This window comes from Camponotus floridanus, unplaced genomic scaffold (assembly GCF_003227725.1).
Source record: "Camponotus floridanus strain SB8 unplaced genomic scaffold, Cflo_v7.5 scaffold265, whole genome shotgun sequence".
In the NCBI taxonomy this organism is placed as follows: Eukaryota; Metazoa; Arthropoda; class Insecta; order Hymenoptera; family Formicidae; genus Camponotus; species Camponotus floridanus.
This window is the reverse complement of record NW_020229398.1, coordinates 131,016-153,094: the sequence shown is the minus strand read 5'-3', so window position 1 is coordinate 153,094 and position 22,079 is coordinate 131,016. Positions and strand designations below refer to the sequence as shown.

At 34.0% G+C, this 22,079-nt stretch overlaps 1 protein-coding gene across 6 annotated transcripts; it reads left to right on the top strand.

The window, feature by feature from the left end:
- The first annotated feature begins 1,693 nt into the window (after positions 1-1,693).
- On the top strand, positions 1,694-21,907 carry LOC105258268 (serine/arginine repetitive matrix protein 2). Of its 6 annotated transcripts, none has more exons than XM_025409446.1 (10): positions 1,694-1,887; positions 2,723-2,964; positions 3,543-3,647; positions 11,396-11,743; positions 14,070-14,189; positions 14,362-14,440; positions 15,732-15,787; positions 15,964-17,943; positions 18,181-18,354; positions 21,093-21,905. In XM_025409446.1, the coding sequence occupies exons 2-10, from the start codon at positions 2,735-2,737 to the stop codon at positions 21,232-21,234; spliced, it is 3,234 nt and encodes a 1,077-aa protein (XP_025265231.1). In that variant the 5' UTR covers positions 1,694-1,887; positions 2,723-2,734; the 3' UTR covers positions 21,235-21,905. The 6 variants fall into 6 exon arrangements, with proteins under 6 accessions (XP_025265231.1, XP_025265229.1, XP_025265233.1 ...); XM_025409444.1 differs by having other exon boundaries at positions 11,396-11,761; XM_025409448.1 differs by lacking the exon at positions 21,093-21,905 and adding an exon at positions 18,757-18,830 and having other exon boundaries at positions 11,396-11,761.
- Positions 21,908-22,079: the final 172 nt, after the last annotated feature.

The following is a 22,079-nucleotide window of genomic DNA, read 5'->3' as shown; positions in this document are numbered from 1 at the left end:
TATCAATGATAAATGTTGCATAATTAATCATCGCTAATCGGGCTTGTCTGGACTATATAAAAATATTTAGTAAATTTTATATTATATGTATATTTTAGAGACATTTTCGTGTATTAAATTATTCCATGTAATAAATAAAAATTATTTTGTATTAAGTTTCAAATTATATTTTACATTCACTTTTGTAATTAAACCCTGTATTGAAAGAAAATAAAAATAAAATTAAAAAAAAATTTTTTCCTCGTATCTCCACCTTACAGAGGCATTTGCCGGATGAGGTTTGAGTACTCTAATGAACCTAAGAGCTATGTCGGCAATAACGTATAATACGCCGATATTCATATATGTAGACTATTTTTATATTTAAAATAATCTTAAGTATGATCTTAGATCGCGTCTTGAGATTCCGATCAGTTAGTAAAATAGTTGTATTTTCCAACTTACTTAAAACGATCTTAAATATAAGAATGAATTATGAATGCCGGCCTTAGGGTTACCTATGCCGGACAAGTCGAAGGGAAAGAGTCAGACTAAGAAAGATATCAAAATTATATATATGTTATTTTTAATTATATTAATATTTTTGAATAAAATAAAAGAAAAAGAGACAGTAATTGAGAAAATAGAAAAAAGACAACTACAGTGATTTGAATATCTCAAATCCTTTCTCCTCCTCTTTCTCTCTTTCTCTCTCTCTGAGTGATTTGAATAACTATACTCGAGAGAACAAATGTCCATAGAAAATATTTCGATGGACTCCATAGAAAGGAATAAGCATGACAAATGATGATTAATCCCTATGATTTTAACACCAAGGAATATACCATAATAAACCATAATAAACCATAATAATCCAAGAACTCGAAGAAGAAAATAATAGATAATAAAAATGCATAATGATTGGAAATGATTAGAAATTAAAAGACAGTATGAATACAACCTATTTATTAATAGTAATACTATTTTGTAATTATATTAAATTTTATAATTTAGTACATTGTATTATATAAAATATTAAGCATAAAAATATTATGCTGGTAAGAAAATTATAATAAAAGTATATAAATAATGTTGACTATATTAGAATGGAACATATGAATTCTTTATATTTTATATAAAGGAAGAGATATTTAAAATATTTTGCAACTATATTTTTCGAATCTTAATTATAAAAACTTTAGAACAATCAGTGATTAATTTGACAAATTCTATACATGTATTAATAATTAAATAAGTAATAAATAAATAAGTAAATAATTAATAATATAATAACTTTTTTAAATAATTAAAAAAGTGATTAATAAATATCAAAGATCAGTTTATTGCTAATTAAGATTTATAAAAATAACGATTAAAAATGTTTTTATTCCACAGCAGGCATTTCGTGTTTTGTAAATAAAAATATATAAACATGGCAATGAATATAGAAAAATATTTATTTCATCTTTGAACATTACATTAGAAGATTACAGTATCTTTCACGATTGCATAATTTATTTACTATCAATTTATATACATGAGTGTCTTGTTATACTCTGGTGTTACCGACATTTCGTGCACATAGCACGGAACGAAACCAGAAATTGTGCACATGATACCCTCTGAGAACATTCGTAGACATTGGCTTTGTAGTTCATGTTCACGTTTTTAATGTCCACAGAGGGAGTATCGCTTCCAGGGATCACTTAAAAGCGGGGCATGACATCTCTCAGTCTTCTCTCTGACGTGAATCGTCAACGGTCCGGAAGCTTCTCGCACGCTTCTCGCGAGTTATTTTTCCGCGTTTCCTTCTCGCGACGTTTTGTTGGCGGGCGGCGCGAGGGGCAGAGGTCTTCGGCTCCCGCGGAAACGAGCTCTCCGGCGTCTCCGACGACGAAGAGGACGCAGGTATGTGAAATAAATTGTCTGACACCGGGCGCCTGAGACCCCGTTCGAACGATCAGCGAGATTTGCGCAGCGCGACCGGATCGATAATTGATTACCGTACATCTACTCTAACCTAGGTCCCCTGAATACCTTGGATTATTAAATATTTCTTCACACACATATATGCATATATATATACGCATATATATGTATGTATATATATGTATACATGCGTATGTATTATTGAGTGACTCGATTCCGCGATAACGACGTCGTTCAACGCGAAGTGCCAATTCGCGGACGTAATTTAATCAACGGGACACTAGGACGGGAAGGTACGATTGGACAGGCTGTCGCTTCTCTTTCACAATCGGAGCACAATGGTGCATTCGTGTGAGAATTTTTAGCGCACTGTGGGACCGAACTCGATTTTCTCTAAGAATTTGTAGAGGAAGGATGACTCGAAATAAAGTAGTCAATGTATAATTAATGATCACGCGACTTGTTATTCATGAATGCATAATGTCAGCTTTCTAGTGACATTTCTGTCACTTCATTTAAATTGGCTCTGATTCTACAGCCTTGTCGTTTGACACTATGCATTTCGAGATTTGTGATATTTAAAGTTTTGCGTTATTGTTAATGTCGTAATCCATCCAGGACAGTTATGATTAATGTAAGGAATCATGCAAAGCCAGTTCCTGTGAAACAAAATGCTTTTATTAATAATATATAATATAATTAAATTCAATAATAATATAATTTATATATATGCCTAATTTATGCCTAATTTGCAACTTTTTATTAGATGTTTGTAATTTATTAATGTCTTAATTTTGTTTCGTTTAATTTGCAGAAATAAGACAAGATGTACAATGGCATTGGACTTCAGACTCCACGCGGTTCTGGAACTAACGGACATGTTCAGAGAAATTGGGCAATTGTGCGTAAAAACAAAGACAAAGTTACTTACAAGACGGAAGATGCAAAACTCGATCAGTTGAATAAGCAGCCGAATAAAGAAATTCTAGACCATGTCAGAAAGAGGAAAGTTGAAGTCAAGTGCGCCGAGCTGGCTGACATTTTGGAAGATCAAGGGTAAATATATATAAATTGTATTCTTCATTTTATATAATCTCAACATTTCTAACATTAAAAACTTAAATCTATAAGTTACATTGACATTTTGTGTTATTTTAACAACTTTTTAATTTTTTTTACATAATTAATTTTTTTTACATAATTATATTAATATTGAAAATTTTTTTAACAGTCAATAATGTCAGTAATAAAACTTTTTACCAGAGAAAGAAGCAGTTGTAAATAAATATGTTATTTTCAAACTATGCATTGAAGCCAAAGATAGAGCAAAGCAAATCCTATTATACTTTACAATCTAATTTAAATCTGAAAGAAGAGAAGCTGCTTGACAATAGTAATCCTTTATTGAGATTTTAATTATTCAGTACAATATTTTTACAAAATAGAGAATGAATGTAAAATATGTATGTTTATGCAAAAAATAAATTATACACATAATATGTACATATGTGATGTGGGTCACATAAAATTGAAATTTTGTTGTCAGATCATAGTCAAAAGTTAATGCATTTGAATGTGCAATAGATGTAGTTATGAATATAATCTTATCTAATCTTCTTTGATATAATTTACAGATTTACGAGCGAGGAGATAAACAACAAGGTAGAATCCTATAGATCACTATTAATGGGGAGTGATATCAAATCATCCACACCACAGGATGAATTCGGCCGTGTTAAGTAAGTTGTTATTTATTATTTAATATCTTTCTATTTTCTTTGTTAAATTCTCGAAAATTTAACAAACTTGTAAAATTGAAATTGAAATTATACAAAATACAATATAATAACACTTAGAATAAATAAATTAATTAAAGATTGGATAAATTAATAAAATTAATATAATCAAAAGTTAATAATTAAATAAAGATGAAATAAATTAATTAAATTAAAAACAGAAAATTCTCCGTATAAATTAGATAGAAACAATATAATGTACAATTACTTTAAATATATAAAGATGTAATTTTTTAATTTAATAAACTTTTTTAAATGAATTAAATAATACATAAAGTTTAATAATAGATGTAATAGTTTGATTTATAATTGAGAAAAAAATTGACTAATAAAATACGTTATTTATGAAAATGCACGGAATTTTCTATAGAAAGAGAATTTTTCTCTTTTTTTTTATTTATCTTGACTGTCAGACAAATCCAGGATAATCTTGACGGCGCGGATGCTATATGAAACATTATATATGATATTAAGAGTGTCTGAGCTTCCCGAGATCTTAGGAATATATTTTCTTTGCGGCTTTATTTGATCTTGCGCTAAGGCAAAGCTTTCGCAAACGCAATATCGGATCGCGAAAAAATGTTTTACGATAAATCTATATATATATCTACTCTTTGTAAAAATCATTCTTGGAGAAATCCGTAAAATGTACATCTGAGACATTCCTGTTATTTTCGTAAATGCAATTTGAATTTGCCGAGTGATTTTGCATATTACATTATATTATTATCAATTATAATTTTGTTTACATTATATATAATTTGCAAATTAAAAATAAAATTAATAATATATTCAACACAAAGAATAGATAAGGGGCCACATGTTTAGGACTGTAGAAAAAAATTTGATGTGTATATGAATACAAAGCCCCATTTAAAAATTTATTTGTAATATTCAGGAAAAAATTAAAAATTAAAATTAAAAAAAAAAATTAATAGGGAAGTAAAATAATTAAGAAGTAAATATATTCAAAATTAAATAAATTTTTCATTTCTTTTGTACGTCCACATTTTCTCAAAATATCTCATTGTCCTTATCGAAAATATTAATTAAAAGTAGAAAAAAACAGAAATAATATTATTGATTTACAATTATTAAATTCATGATATTAATTAATTGTTAATTCAGATACTAATCCTTTTTCAAATTATAATTAAATTATTTTTATATATGTGTATATATATTACGTTGTCTATATATTTTGCATGTTTTTTTGTAAGAAGATAGAATCGAATTTGCTTACAGGAAAGATTCGTAGCAACTTTTTTACGCTTGATACGAGTCATGTCTATCGATTAGTATGTTAATTTGAATGCTGCTTTAATTTTAAAGCTCTTTCACGCAGACTGATAAATCGGGAAATGCGAGTGTGAGAGAATTTTCAGAGTTTTATCTTAAATGACACATAATTGAAATATCGCGAAAGGGCGGGGACGCGTTGCATTCCTGGCCAGGGTTGATCGGGGGTGGGTGTATTCGCGATATCGACGTACCTCATAGCGCCGGCGCCAGGAGGGAGAGATGGCATCGAGAGCGAGGGTATCCATGAAGGTGGAGAAGGATGAGAAGAGGGAGCCGGGAGGGGATTCTCGCAGCATCTCTCCCTTGGCCGCCGACTTCTCCTCAGTGCGAGGATGGACTGACGCACCCAGCGGACGCGTCGTCCTGGTGTGTCGTCGACGGGTGGTGCATCGAGAGCCAGAGTTAATTCGGGGGTGACACCGGGTGACACCCCATCAAGGAAGAAACATGTGACGCGCGACGTGATTCGCGAACAAATCACAAAAGTCTTCCATTAGAGTTTAATTAATAGCTATTCCGCTCTTCCAGGTCTATATCTAGCGCAAGCTAAGTCTCGAATTAGAATATATATGTATATTTCGCGATAGGTGATAGAGTTTAAGTCTAGCTTCTTAATGTCAACGGGAACAAATGGCCGTTTCATTTCGTACATGAAGAGGATATCGCATACAGTGGAAGTTATAATTGAACGAGGCAATTTGTGAGAAAAATATCAGCTATCAAATGATCAGTGAGTGAGAAGAAATCATATATTTCGTCGAAAAACGAACTGGAATACAGATACATGTGTGGAAAATATCGGGTATATTAAGTATTAGTCTTGAGTGAGAAGAAAGCTGCAGAAAAATTATATTGGCCATCGCAGTAAATTGTAATGCAAATATACGTGGAAAATATGAATTATTGTAAATGTGTCATTTTTAAATATTAAGTGTTTTTCGCAAAGAAAATTATTAAGTAAACGAGTTAAATTGAGAAGAAAGATAAACATTTACATATATATAAGTATAAGTATAATTCTGGAATATAAATTTTTACTATGTACAACGAGATATATATGGAATAGAAGTAATCTAATCATTTTGCTTGATAAAAAAAGAAGAGAAAGATTCTTGAAAAGAAGAGAAAATTAAAAACATAAGGAAAATTTATCAAGAAAAAAGAAGATGAAAGTTGAAATTTACCAACATTTCACTTGAGAAGGAATTCTTGCTTGTTGTATAAGAATTGTATGAAGAATATCACGTCTTCCATTCGTAATTACTAATAAATTTTTATTTCTTCAAGAACATGAAAAAGAGGGGGTGCAGACAGAGATTATTAAATCCTCCTCGTCTCCCAGTCTCTTCTTCACTTGGAAGAGATTCGAAAAACATTTTCTACGAAATCCATGTGTCTCCAAGTCGACGATTGACGTCTCGACGGTACATCGCTAAGGGATACATCCTGCTTCATTCTGACAGAGAATAAGCACGACGATGATGATGTGCCTGTGATTTGAAGTCTTCCTGAAATCTTAAAATGCATAGAGCAACTTTACCGATACAAATATACATATTGGAAAAGTATATTCTTCCACAATATCATATAGAATAATAAGAAGGTTTTGCAAATAATAAGAACAATAATAAAATAATGCATCATATATAATATAATATATAAATAATCCTGTAAGTAATATTATTATTTTTCTGACAAAAGAAAGGGAACATAACATCAGTAGAAACCATCAACGCACAATGAAGATCATTGGAATATTGACATTTTGGAATATAACAACGTAAGAAAAGGGAGGAACTTGCCTTTCATCGTCGCCGGATGATTGTTCTAGCTAGAAAAGCCGGGATAGATACAAGAGCGGATACAAAAGGCGCGGCTGGAGTGGGAGAGGGTTATTACCTTCGTCCGTAATCTTCTCCCTTCCACCCCCTCCAGTTCTCTCGTAAAGGGATTGAGCTATTTGCGCAACGTGGGCCAACCGACGGAGCTTCTTAAGCTTCTCTTCAATTAGCAGCGTAATTATCTTAACAAGATAATTCACTATCAAATTTCTCTTATTTTAGAAATATATAAGATATATTCATCAAATCATTAAGATACCTGAGAAGATAACTACCTTAATTATTAGAATTGATCCTTGAACAGGATTCATATAGAAACCTGAAGAGAAGTTGCAGAATTATCTGTAACAAGTCTGTATAAATTATCTGATGATACACTACATCATTGAAGGAATCTTAGAAAGAATCATGAAAGAGCTGAAATTGGCATCTACGGTTCTCAATAATATTGATATTAGGATGATAAGTAGAGGATCTTTGAAGGCTTGAAGTGATCACCAAAGAAGAAGCAACGCTAAATTTCTCGAGGACGAGATGGGTCTCAGAGAGGATGATAAGTAGAGGATCTTTAGAAGCTTGAAGTGATCATCAAAGAAGAAGCAATTGTAAATTTCTCCAGGAAGAATTCCTCGAGGACGAGATGGGTCTCGGAGAGGATGATAAGTAGAGGATCTTTGGAAGCTTGAAGTGATCACCAAAGAAGAAGCAACGCTAAATTTCTCCAGGAAGAGTTTCTCGAGGACGAGGAGATGAATCCCGGAGAGGAGTGAATTCTCGATTCCCTCCGAGTCATCGAGGAATGACGATGTCGGCGACGGTGTCACCGGCGAAACCCGCGCGCGGACGCGGCCCGGCTGACGGCCGGGCGTTCTTCGAGACGCTCTGGCGCGGCGGCAACTTCCTGTTGGACCGGCAAAAGGTGTTGAAGCGCTCACGCAAACGCAAGTTGCATCACGCGGCGGCCAATAACGGGAGGAGGAAACACCAGCAGCAGCAGCAGCAATTGCTGCAGCTGCAGCGTCAGCACTGCTGCTGCTGCCAGCGCATTCAGCTGCACCTGCTCGCCGGACGGCGAAGCAACGTGCGCTCCGTCGTCAGGTGAATCCCCTTTGTCGGTTTCCGGCCCAGTTCTCAACGACAATATCATTTATATTCTTTCTTATCTTGTTGATTCTTCATCGCGATTAACGACGTATACAGGGTGTATCTTAAAAAGCTCCCACCAAGCAAATAGCGTTATTCCTGATTAAAAACCGAGTCGAAAAGTCCTGAATTATTTTTTTTCCAAAATTCATTAAATAATTAATCAGATTTAAGTATTAAAAAGATGTCTGAAAAGATGAATTGTTGAATGATGAACAGTTTATTTTTTTGCTTATCCAAATCTTCATATGTTATTCCTGATTAAAAACCGAGTCGAAAAGTCGTGAACCATTTTTTTTCATAACGCTTAATAAAGCAGTAATTAATGAGTAAAGTCGCGCAATAAAAAGACAAACTTCCTTGTTATCAACGTGAAGATTTGGATAAGCAAAAAAATAAATTGTTTTGTGTTAATTTTTAAACAATTCATCTGTTCAGAAATCTTTTTAATACTTAAATCTGATTAATTATTTAATGAATCTTGGAAAAAAATAGTTCAAGATTTTTCGACTCGGTTTTTAATCAGGAATAACGCTATTTGCTTAGTGAGCTTTTTAAGATATACCCTGTATAATAAGGCGATAAGAAGATGTTTAAAACCTTTGTCTTCTATCAATTATTTATAGCAATTTATACATGAAAGATAGTAAAATAAGGAATAAGATTTCTGCTCGTTTTTTAATTGTATTGAAAATGTAGATAAAAGAGATATATATTTTTTTTCAGATATATATATATATATATATATATATATATATATATATATATATATATAAGAATCACTTTAATAGTTCATGGTATGGTCAGAAAACTTGATCTACAGTCAATCGGTAGACATTATGTCTAACATCATTAAATTATCGCTTTTTATTTGTATATAAATTTGATGAGCTAATTGTATCTTGTTAAAAGTATTTCGATAAAAATTCTTTCAGTATCAAAAATATCGCTTTGGAGGATAAATAATTTTATATCTAGGGCGGGGGGAAAGAAATATATATAACGAGCTCATAATGGACTATTAGGATGTCTTGAAATTTGCTTTAATGGAATTCAAAAATTTTAGTGTCATAAAAATGTAGAATTCTCAAAATAATAATAATATAATTAATAATATAAAATAATATAAATATATAATATAAAAAAATAATATAAGAAAATAATTTTATATTATTATGTAAAAAAATAAATAAATAATTATATATATAATTATTTATTCATTTTTTTATATATATTTATTTTTTTTATATATTTATTTTTTTACATAATAATATAAAATTATTTATATATTTATTTTATATAAAATTATACATATGATTTTATATATATATATATATATATATGTAATCATGTATATAATTTTATATAAAATAAATATATAAATAATTTTATATATATTACGTTAAAAAATAAAATATGAATTATAATTACAATAATAAATATTATAATAATAAATAAATAATTATAAAAATAAATAAAATAATTATAATTACATCATAATTTGAATATAATTTATATACTATTATATTCTGTCCTATACAGCATATGATTCTTTTTGATGTACTCTTTGTACGTTGGCCGTTTGACTTCGGCGCCGGGTTAGATCGACAGTGATTCCGTTGTACGGCGCAAAGGGGATGCCAGAAAAGAGAACAGCTGGATTGTATTGATCCATCGTGTTCCATGCGTGCAGGCGCGCAGGGGTGGCTCTCGCCCCCTCCCTCCCGATTGAACCCCGGTTCGCCGCTTTTCACCTCCGCAGGAAAAGTGGAGAGAGAAAGAGAGAGGGCTACTTTGCCTGGCTTGCCATTCTAATATCGTCCTGTAGCGCGTTATGTCATCAGCGTCGCGACGACCGCTTTAAAGACGACGCTGCATCGTTCTTTGCATATACCGGGTGTCCCCCGCGAGGCCGAAGCATCTCTCTCTCGTCGCCATCCTTCGGAGCGACCCTCGCCCGACGACGATGACGGTGAAGATCTCGACGCGGTACGCGATCTCGATCATATCTACCTATCTTCTAGGATCACGACTTCGTGCTCGTGAATCATCAGCGCGAGTGCGTCGTCCGAGTCGTCCCGAGTCTCGATTATTTGTAAAAATACAGGGTTTTAATATTTCGTGAAAAAGAAAATCGATAATTTATAAAGTGTATTCACTTTTTTTAAATCTGCGTTTGTTTCTGTGCATAATTGATTATTCGACATTTGGAGTATGATTCTATAGAATCGCGCCTAAAAAAGGCCACCCTTAATTAATTAAAATGATGAGTATGTTGTCTGTAAAAGTGTCTAAAACGCGACACGGTTTGTAGTATTTTTAAAATGCAAAATAATAACGTGAAAATACATGAAATTTTATTATTTATTCTCGTAAGTATCAAATTTTCGCATCTATTCGATAATTATCCATTAGGTCACATCATCTGTGATATAATCAGCCGTGAAACAAGTCGATAACAAGTTAAATGAGGTTCACGTGCGGTCGACGAGAGCTGCGAAAATGTGCAAGACAAATAATTGCCATGAGAATTTTATTCGTAAAACATAAAATCGAAAAACATAAAATTAATCATCGAAATAATTAATCTTTTCATGCTTTTTTACATGTATCTGTAAAAATTTGATCAAGATTTTGAGAGATATTTATCAAATATTCTCTCGCTCTTTCATTTATAATAATTATATCGATGATAATTTATTTTCTTTATAAAAATAATATCGATTATTGGTGAAATAATCTTTCAACATTCTCTCTTTTTCTTGTGGAAATGATAGTGTTAAGTCAAAATCATTTTATCATCATTAGGAATAATTATTATATATAATACAAATAAATATTAATAATCATAAAAAAATTCATCTCCTAAGGAGAGAGAGAGAGAAAGCGAGATATTTTCAAATCTTTAAAAAAATATTATAATCAAATAATAACATACCATTTATATTATCAGCGATTATAATTATCTCAACAACAAAGATGACTTATTCTAAATTTATCAAATTGATACTAGAAATATGATTCATTTATTATTATATAATTTTATAATTTATTATTATACAAATACCCGTCTCATAATAACCTTTATATTAAAATTCTGTATATATCATTTTTATTTTAAATTATATTTATGCTATATTTTATATAAATTTTCTACTTCTAATATATTTCAATTTTCCCTTTGTGTACTAAAAAGGACTTCTTGTGTCATTAATAAATAATTCTCATAAATAAATAAATAAATAAATTAATTAATTAATTAATTAATAGTTAATAAATAAATAAATAAATTTAATAATATATATTACTAAATAATTTTATATATTAATTCTTTATTTTATTACATCAATAAATATATTTATTACATGTAAACAACATGACTAACGAGAATTGTCATTTTTTCAGCGTACGGGAGACACACCAGATCGCCGAGGCGCAGCAGGAGAAGAACGCGAAGCTGCGCGAGGCGTTCGGCATCTCCGAGTTCTTTGTGGAGGGCAGTAGCCTAGACCCGGAGCGGCACGCGCGCGAGGCGGAGGCGCGAGCCGCCGCCGCCGCGAGCAAGGTCTACGAGCTGGTGCGGACACCGAGCCCGGCGCCGCCGCCGCCGCCGCCTCCGCCGCCCCCGCTGCCGCCGGACGCGGCCTCCGCCGTCGCGGCCTCCTCCGGAGCCGCCGAGAAGAAGAAGCGGAAGCGCTCCGGTAGCACCAGCGCGAAGAAGAAGAAGAACAAGAAGCACAAGGCGCGGGAAAGGTACAGCAAACGTAAACGGTGCGCGTACGGCTTCATGGAGGCTGGATTCGATTCTGACTCGTGACTCCTTAGTACTGTCTTTTCCTTTTTTTTTTGCCCCCTCTTTCTGTCTCTCTTTCTCTATCTCTATCTCTATCTCTCTCTCTCTCTCTTTATCTATCTATCTATCTCTTTTTCTTTCTCTTCCTCGCTTCCGTTTTAAGTAAGTTTCAAGATGCGAATCGAGGCTCCAAGACCGCACAGTTGACCTTCCCCATCGCACCCAGATTCTGGATAACTCCAGAAAAGAGAAAAAAGAAAACGACCAGAATCCGAGTAGAAAGTCTCCTCTCTTTCTCTTTCTCTTTCTCTCTCTCTCTCTCTCTCTCTCTCTCTCTCTCTCTCTTCCTTTAATCGGTTAATTGAGATTTTAATTCGAGATTTTGCAAACGCTCCTTCTGTCTCTCTTTCTCTTTTTTTTTTCTTTTTTTTAATTTTTTTACGCGCGTTAGCTGGATTATTCTGAAAGTACAGAAAAAAAATACAGAAACTGTAAACTCATGACTCACCACCTACTGTCTCATATCCCATACACCTTTCTCTGTTTCAAACAGAACTGAGGAGGACTGAGTGCCTACCCAGTAGGCGCAGTAGGTAAGTGTGGTCGTCGCGAATTAATTTGCAAAAACAGAAAAAAGAAACACACTTTCTTCAAGAAACTTTAACGTCGTTTGTGCAAAAAGAGACGCAATTGCGGCGATATCGATAGGATTTTCTCTGGGGATTCTCTTCTCGCGATTAGATGCCCGATTAGATAATTTTGGTAAATGTTTGCTACGTTTCGTTCTGTTGTACCAGAATCGTATAATTAAGAATGATATCTAAATTATTCCCAGTAAATTTCTATCAATGTAAATTTGTCTATTTTTTAAAAATCTGTAAATAATTTTTAGACACAAAAGAATTAAAATATTAAATTTAGAGGAAGAAACTACAAACACTGATAATATGATATAATTGGCAAGATGTTCAATATTACATCAACATCATGAACAGTGTAAATTGTGTAAATCCAAATTTTTAAAATTAAAAAAAAAATGTATTTCTTTATATACGCGAAAATGTTGTACGACGAAGAATTTAATTTTATGCTTGATTACGACCCTGGTTACATACAGTTTCAATAAATTTTATAATGATCTTAGTGATTTTCAATTAAAAAAATGTTTGAATTAAAAAAATACATTATATATTTTTTAAATTTAACAAGTATCACAGAGGCAAACATTTGCCAGGGTAAAATAAAATAATGAAAAACGTGGATACTCTCAAAGTAAACGCAAGAGAAAGTTGAAAATATTACAAAGTAGAGGAAAATTGCTCACAAAAAAAAAAGATTAAATGAAAATCATACATTTCTATCTCTCTGTTGTTGTTTATCGATGAAGCTTGTTGTTAATGTCATCTCTCTATTTTTTTCTGACAAGTCCGTCCCTATCGATGGTTATCAAGGTAATGCTAATCCCATATTTATATCAATAATCCTCATATTATGTATTATATATATATTTCGTACTTTTGTCTTCCGTTGAAATCTTCGTTGAAAGATGTGGTTTTTTGCAATTCCAATCTGAGATTTCGAAAAAAATTCTTTAACGAGTGATAAAACCAGATCTTTCAAAACGAGCGTAGTCGGTTTGTTAGCTATAGCCGCGATATTATTGTACAATATCATGCAATATTGTGAACATTTCACGCAATGTTATATACCATATCTTTTCAAAATTAATGCTGCGATGCGAGGTACACTTATTACATGATTTTATTTAGGGAATATTTCCAAAAAACGCGAAAAAAAAGTTTATATATGCTACATATCTTGATGTAAATTTCTTATCGTGAGATATTAAATTTTAAGATATATATTTTGAAAATATTCTCCATAAATATAGTGTATCCCGCATTTGCTTTAAAGAGTTAAAATTTTATTTCGAAATTGAGTCAAGAAAATTAAAGGAAAATTGAATTTTTGCTGTCTCGACAAATGACAATGTACTTTTATAATTATCTATTTAAGAAATTATAATTTTTTTGTGGATAAAGCTTGCGTATATTATAACGTATACGTTGATATATCGATAGAACGGAGCATCGTTTTTTCACATACACAGATACATTGTGTACTACAGAGCTTTCTTTATATATTGTCAGCACAAAGGTATGCACACTTGTCGACAGGAAGACGCCCACTGCAAGATCTATATAAGACTAAATATTGTTTGATAAAAAAAAAGATCCTAGCCGCCACGAGACTCTTGTAACGATTGTTTAATCTCCGCTTTCATAGATCCGAAAGTCCGGCCCCCAAGTCCGGCAAGAAAAAAGAGAAGAAAAAAAAGAAGGAGAAGAGGCATAAGAAGCCGGAAGTCACGTCATCGGATTCGAGCGACAATTCCGACGATAGCAAGTAAGATAATCAACTTGATTGAATCGCAACAATTTTTCTATATTAATTGGAATACAGTTACTTGATAAAAATTAATTAATAAATAAATTTAAATTTAAATTAATTTAAAAATTAATTATGAAAATATATGAGAGCTGTAACGAAAGCGACTAATAAATATTTGTGTTTGCAGCTCGTCCGAGGCTGAGTCGAAAAAGAGGAAGAAAAAGAGAAAGAAAAAGCTCAAAGTCGAGGGAAAGGACAAGCATGAGGTACGCACAAGGCTTCGGAGAAAGCCAAACGTAAATTATTATCTTTCCGTCTCTTCTATCTTTCTCTCTCTCTCTCTCTATTCTCTCTAGATATATATATTTATTCGGCACGTGAAAGAGTAGGTGCATGACAACGTCTCTCTAATTTATGTTTGTTTCTCCGGAATTTGTTAGTCGATCGACTTTGGGTAATCATTATTATTATTGTTATTTTATTATTATTATTATTATTATTCGATCTCTTTTGAGTTTTTGCCATTGTCCTGGAAACAGTAGCATGATCATTTTCTCCTTCCGGTTCGCTTGTTGTTTTTACGTAAATACGATTTTTCACCTAATTTTCACCCAGTTTTTTTTTCGACAGTTCATTATTTCAAAGTATAAATCTCAGTATTGTTTGTAATTATTCAGCGCCATTTGACAGGAGACATTCCCTGAGTGAGTACCAGATATGCCGCTATTCAATGTAATTTCTAATTTTGTGGGTTCATATGTATACTCGTGTACTCTTTTTCGAGTTTTACCGAATTTTATTGTCGTGTATAAGAGCCTCTCTATATTTCTCTCACTCGTTGTATGTCGAGCACTATATTACACACTAATTACAGAAGATCAATCTCGGAGACTGCTTATTCTTAAACGAGGGATTGGAATATATTCTTGAAAAAAAAAAAGATTATTGTATATACAAAAAAATAGAGGAATAGGACAAATTTTGCATCCTTAAATATTTTTTTTTTTAAATTTAATGCATGCCCTGGAAAAAGGTTGCAACTCAATTTCACTCATTTTCACTTTTCTCGAATTACATATATTTAATTTATATATATATATGTCATTTTATTTTCTAAATTTTAAAATAATTAATATGATTAATATGATGATTAAAATATAATTATATCATTTTATATAAATTTACTGAATATGAACTTGTAAAAGTTGTACACTTGAATTATAGTAATATTTATTATTATATTAATATAATTATTACCTTTTCTTTTTCTCTCTCCCTTATATTATTCTAATTTCTCCAAATATTTAAAACGTTTTAGTTTTTGAGTTGTCTTTTTCCAGATGTATACATGTATAACAAATAAACTATTTTGCTTCTTATTTTATATCAATAATAATTAACTAGAAATCTCGAAAGAAGCAGTCTTCGGAAAAGTTCTTTGAATACATCATTTCTTTTTGTATTTTTTTTTCATTGTTTTCTTGACGAATGCATGATCGATGTTCACCGATTGGAAAAATAAACAATATTGATCCATTTGATTGAATTTTCTTATAGAAAAAGAAGGGTTCAACTAAACGGAAACGCCAATCATCCGAAAGCTCCACAGATAGGTAAGTTTGTACTTGCTGAATTACTTCTTTTCTCTTTTTTTTAATTTTTGCACATGTATATATTATTGATTATTTCACAAATACTTGGCAAAAGATTGGTAAATATTTTCATAATGCTTATTTGCTCGAATCATTGTTTCTTTTTTAATTTCTTATCCGATATGAACCGATTACAGCTCTATGGAAAGACCGAAAAAATCTACGAAACATGAGAAAAATGCTGCGGGGGACAAGACATCTAGAAACGAGGTTTCCGAAAATGTCGCGACTTCCTCGCGGGAACCTCCTCGATCGACCCGATCGCCGAAATGTGCGGACCGAACAACATCTCGAAACGAGACTCCACCTTTGCCGCCATCGGTTAAATCAAAGAAAGATTCCCCGACAAAGAAAAGCACGACGGAAAAGCGAGATAAGTCGCCAGTCAGTCACAATAGAAGTTCCCCATCGCACAAGCGACACAGATCATCCTCTAGAAGCAGGACTGACAGAGGCGATAGAGGAAGGTCTCCTAGAAGATATTCGAGATCACGTCGCACGAGTCCGTCTCCCAAACGAAGAAGGGGATACTCGAGGTCACCCAGGAGGCACAGTAGATACTCCGTGTCCAGGAGCAGGAGCCGCTCCAGGTACGATCGTTACGGATCTTCCCGCAGGAGGCCCGCATCACCTCCGAGGCGCAGAGAGGCTGATTCTCGGCGTAGATCGCGTTCACCGAGGCGACAGCAACGTCGACGATCCCGATCACGATCCACCTTGAGCTATTCGCCGGTGAGAAAGAATCCAGAGCGTTACAGAGACATCCTGGAGGACCGAAAGCGATCGGATCAGAAGAGGAAAACAAAGACTAATAAGAAATCACGCTCGACATCACGAAGCAGAAGAACGCAACAAGTAGCGATCGCGCCTAGAGTGAGCCTGAGATCGTCGAGCGAGGATGAAGCCGAATTGGCGGACGAAGAGCAGCCCGGCAAACAGCAGCAGCAACAACAACAGCAAGAAGAAGACGAAGAGAGGACGAGAATTATGGAGCTGAATACTTTGAAACGATTGCAGAGCGGTTTAGCAGCGAAGGCGCGGGAGACGCTAGAGAAGAAGGTAATCACTCCCGTGAAGATCAAGATCGAGAGGCGAGAAGACAGTGTGTTAGATATCGCTCTGCCGAATGAACCGCCGAAAACCAGCGCGCCCATCCGAGATAGATCCGAGGAACCGGTGCAGCAGGCTCTTCCGATCATTCAATCGCCTGTGTCCAGCAGATCGCCCTCGCCGGCTCTACCTCTCACCCGCGAGGAGGCAGCGATCAAGATCAGATCGCCGAGTGAGTCACCACCGCCACTACCGTTACCTCAGCAGCCTGGAGACAAGGTCGATTCTGCATCTTCTGGTAGCGTGAAGATCAAGATGAATCGTCGATCATCTAGATCACCAAGTTTCTCCGGCAAAAAAGACTTGACGCCGATCGCGTCGTCGAGAAAAGAGCCAGTATCCAAGAGCAAATCGTCTTCTCGTTCTCCCGCGCCGACGATTACGTCCAAAGAGGATAACGCGACGATGAAACTACGTTCGCCGAGCGAATCGCCGCCACCATTGCCGAGCGCTTCGCTAGCTAGATCAAATCAGCGCTCGAGATCGCCGAAGAAGAGCAAATCGTACTCCAGATCGGCGTCGAGATCGTGCACGAGATCACCATCCGTGAACAAAGCGAGGTCTTCCAGATCTCCGTTCGGAGACAAGAAATCGCGATCCCGTTCGCGGGGCAAGAAATCAGCCTCGCCGGATCGGCGACTCGCTCGCTCGACCTCTAGATCGGTCTCCAGGACGAAGAAGTCGTCGCCGAAGGCAAGAACGAAACGCTCATCCCGCTCGAGGTCTTCCTCGACGGAATCGAAGCGCACGAGTGCGTCGAGATCGCCCTCGAGGGGCAAGAAATCCGCTTCGCGATCCAGAAGCAGAAATCGATCGTTATCGAAGAGAAGATCGCGCAGTCGCTCCTCACTCTCCAAGAACTCCAGAAGCAGATCGCTGTCGCAGAAGAGGTCGCGCAGCCGTTCGTTGTCCAAGAAATCCAAGAGTCGCTCGCGATCGGCGTCGAGGACATCCAGGGACAAGGACAAACGCAGCCGCACGAGGAGCAGTTCGCGTTCTTCCGTTCGGTAAGACTTTGATGCCTGATGCTTGGCCAATACGTGACTGAGTATTTATTATTCGTTAATAAAATTATTTAAATAAAATATTATTTAAATAAAATTATTAAATAAAATTATTTAAATAAAATATTATTTAAATAAAATTATTTAAATAAAATATTTAAATAAAATTATTTAGTAAAATTATTTAAATTAATGAAAAACAGACTGGGCCAAATAATCTAAGATTCTTTTTTCCTTCAGGTCGAGACACAGTCGAAGCAGAAGCTTCTCCAGCTCGTCAAGATCGTCGAGCAGCGTCTCCAGTCGGTCCTCGCGTTCTAGCTCCAGCAGTTCCGCCTCCACCAGATCACGCTCGCCGTCTATACCTCGACGTCACGGTTCGCCCAGCTTCCTCGATAGACGGCGCATCACAAGGTAGGTATCGCAGGCGTGTATGTCGCTATTTTGTCGTGGTAGGTTTATACATACATTTGCCACGCACTCTACGCGTGCACTGAGCTCGTGAGTCTACCACAGTAATCGTAGATTTTAATTTGTCGTTGTATCAGTTGTACACTTTTTTTTCATTTACGTTTTTTAATTTTCTTTTATTAAAGTTCTGTTATCAACATACATTATCCTAATATTATCAATGAAAATCATAAAGAGAAGAATTGCAGCTAAAAAGAGAGCTTTATAAGGAAAATTAAGTAAGAGATTAGTGAGAAAAAAGAGATGATCGGAATCAAAATTCTTTCTTAAAAAGAAAGGCGATCACATTTGCCTCGATTAGATTTCGGTATTCGATATTCTAATATTGTTTATTGTGTCCTACAGGGACAGATCGAGGGACAGGCATAGAAGATAGAGTTATGGCTTCGCACAGCATATATATATATACATATATACAACAATAGAAAAAGTCTAATATATAGACTTTACACATGAATGATTAATACTTTGACCAGGGTATTAATAATATTCTAATTTGTATTATTTTAAAGTAACATGTATCTAGTAACATTTTCCTCACCACAGTTGTAGATTTTTTTTTAAATTACATTTTGAAACGTAGATCTTTTTTAACATAGAGCATGTTAATTAATGCTCTTTGGACAATCTAGAGACGCATCGCTGTATCCTTGATGTATCGACATATGATGTGAATGAAAATGTTCATGCGATCAAAGAGGTCCCATTGGTCAAAGTGTTAAGTGACGTGATGATATAATAATTAATGGATATAATTATAATACGACGCGACAAGGAGAGATATGTAACAGTCAAATTTGACAAATGTAATAGTGTAAAGGCGTGAAGAAAACTTTGATGTAAACCACGGCTAAATATTATCGCAACCGTATAATTAGCAACCGTAATTATTCACAATCTCGCTCGTAGAATATAAACTTAGCTTATAGTTGATCTTTCATTTCGCGTATTTTCCAACTTTTTATTTGTAAGATTTTTTCCCCTCTTTCTCTCTTCCCCTCCTCCTCCCTTCGTTTTTTTCCAATCAATTCACTCGTAGCTCGATCTACGGATATCTCGTGTGTAGATTATAGCATGCGTGTATGTTTTAAATATTGTAAATTAATTTGTTTTCACACACACACACACAGTAGGAAAGATAAATAGAACTCCTTTTATTTTATTATCAATCACAAAATAAAAGATCGATCAACAAATATAGATTTTTTTTCTTCGTTATGTTAATTTCTCGATTATAAGTTTCTCAGTTTTTTTTTTCCTTCCATCTTTATGAGTGTTTCTCGCCCTGCTGAAATTCTTCAGAGAAACATTTCGCAGACACAGGTGAGTTGTTATATTTTTATTTTGAACCCCTGTTATTTTGAACCTCCTGTTTTTTTTTTTACAGCTTGCTTAATTTATTCTTATCACGCTGCATGTATGCATTCTATTATCTGTTTCATTTTTTACAATGATAATCGAATTTTCATTATCTACATAAATGATGAATATTATTTCTAACAACGTCACTATGTGTTACTAATCATTATTAAAAGTACGTGAATTTACATTATTAAATTATAAATTTGCATTAAGTAAAGTTAACAATCTCTTATGTTAATATACAGGGTGTTTCAGATCACCAGTACCACCCATTTAAAGACTAGTGAAGAGAAGTGGTTGTTTCAAAAAAGTAAAAATATGTTCATTTATAAATCGGGTGCGTTCTATCGAATGGTGATATTTTCAACTTCTGATTCCGGTCGGAAATAGGCGATTTAGACCGGAAGTGCACTTTTTTAAATGGACTCCCCTATTTTTCATTGCTTATTCTTGTAGCTTACCTCGAGTGCTTTCCAAAACACTATATTAAATTATTTTTGCATGAAGTACTTTTCGAGTTATGAGGCTTGAAATCATTTTTTAATTTTACATAAACCATAAAATATCTTGTAAAATATTCATTCTTCGATTATCTTACCTTAATTCTTTTATGTACAAAATAAGGAATCAAAGAAAATATACAGTTGTTTTTAAGAAAAAATATGGAATTGTTAATTGCAAATCACATATTTTTTCTTAGAAATAACTATGTGTTTTCTTTACACCAATTGATTTCTCTCATTATTTTGTACATAAAAGTATTAAGGTAAGATAATCGAAAAATGAATATTTTACAAGATATTTTATGGTTTATGTAAAATTAAGAAATGACTTCAAGCCTCATAACTCGAAAAGTACTTCATGGAAAAATAATTTATTATAGTGTTTTGGAAAGCTCTCGAGATAAGCTACAAGAATATGCAATGAAAAATAGGGGGTTCCATTTAAAAAACGCATTTCCGGTCTGAATCGCCTATTTCCGGCCGGAACCAAAAGTTGAAAATATCACCATTCGATAGAGCGCATCCGATTTATAAAGAAAATGTTTTTACTTTTTTGAAATAACCACTTCTCTAGTTTTTAAATGAGTGGTACGGGTGGTCTGAAACATCCTGTATATAATCATAATTATTTATTTTATTATCATTATTCATAACTAATATCATTGTCATTAATAATAATTTCTCTCTAACAGGATGAAATAATCTTTTTCCATTTCGCTCTTTCTTGAGATTAACATCTGTATTTTTACATAACTTTTTTTCTCTTTACAAAGAGAGAGAGAGATCATAATGTACTAACACATGTTTCCGTTTTAGCGCGAGGAAGCGTCCAATTCCGTATCATCGACCCACCCCGACGCCACCCTCGTCGCCGAGTAGCAGCAGGCATAGCAATTGCTCCAGCACCCGTCATCGATCTAGTTGTTCTGCGAGCCGCAGCTCGTCTTACACGCGCTAAGACACGCGTAAATTGTGTAAATTCCCCATCTCCGAAGCCGATATTCCTCCTCGTACACTAGACTTGGAGCGGCGTGGTTCCGATTCTGGTTACGACCTGACCCGGCACCATACATCGAGTTTCTTCGCTAATTGGCTCCCGAGAGGTGTTAATTTAAGAATGAAAATGCTGGGTTTCGCATGGAAGGGATCGAAGAATGTTTCAGAATTAAGGATCTGTTGAATTGTTTTTCTGAAACGACAGATTGCATCGGGATTATTTCTTGCGAAACTCTGAAAGTTGATTTTTATGTCGACGAAAATTTGAAATCATCATCGATAAAATTTTCAAGTGTTTCTATTCATCTAAACAACAAAAGATTTAAAAGACGATTGGAGAACTTTGTCTGAAGGGCCAAGTCGACTTTCAGATATTTTTATGTTTGCAAAAAAGAGTTTATGTTAATCTAGGATAACGATTTGTAATCAGAATTATCTAAAAATGTGTAAAGGCAGCTGTGTATGTTGATCATACGTTTTCTTTCTCTCAGATATTATTCGAATGGCGTGTTATTTAATAGATGCAATCCCACACGTTTAATAGAGAGAAATTAATTTTTGAGTAGAGACGCCATTTCGAGCATAATGCATAAGTAGTATGCATTTTTTTTTACAACACAAAATATTTTAATCGATTTTCCATTCATAAAAAAAAAATAATTACAAATTTCGATATGTTTTTCATATCAATATTATCCATTTAAACGATCCCTCTATCAGAAAAAATTGACTTTCTCGATCAGTTTGCTATTTATTTCGGAATTTTCGTTCTCGAGGACGTAATTTTGCAATCATTTAGTTTAGTAC

Excerpts from the sequence above, each read along its gene's own strand:
- LOC105258268 (XM_025409444.1), top strand. The coding sequence starts at position 2,735 with ATGTACAATGGCATTGGACTTCAGACTCCACGCGGTTCTGGAACTAAC. Across the intron at positions 3,648-11,395 it reads GATGAATTCGGCCGTGTTAA|CGTACGGGAGACACACCAGA; the intron begins GTAAGTTGTTAT and ends TCATTTTTTCAG. Across the intron at positions 14,441-15,731 it reads AGGGAAAGGACAAGCATGAG|AAAAAGAAGGGTTCAACTAA; the intron begins GTACGCACAAGG and ends ATTTTCTTATAG.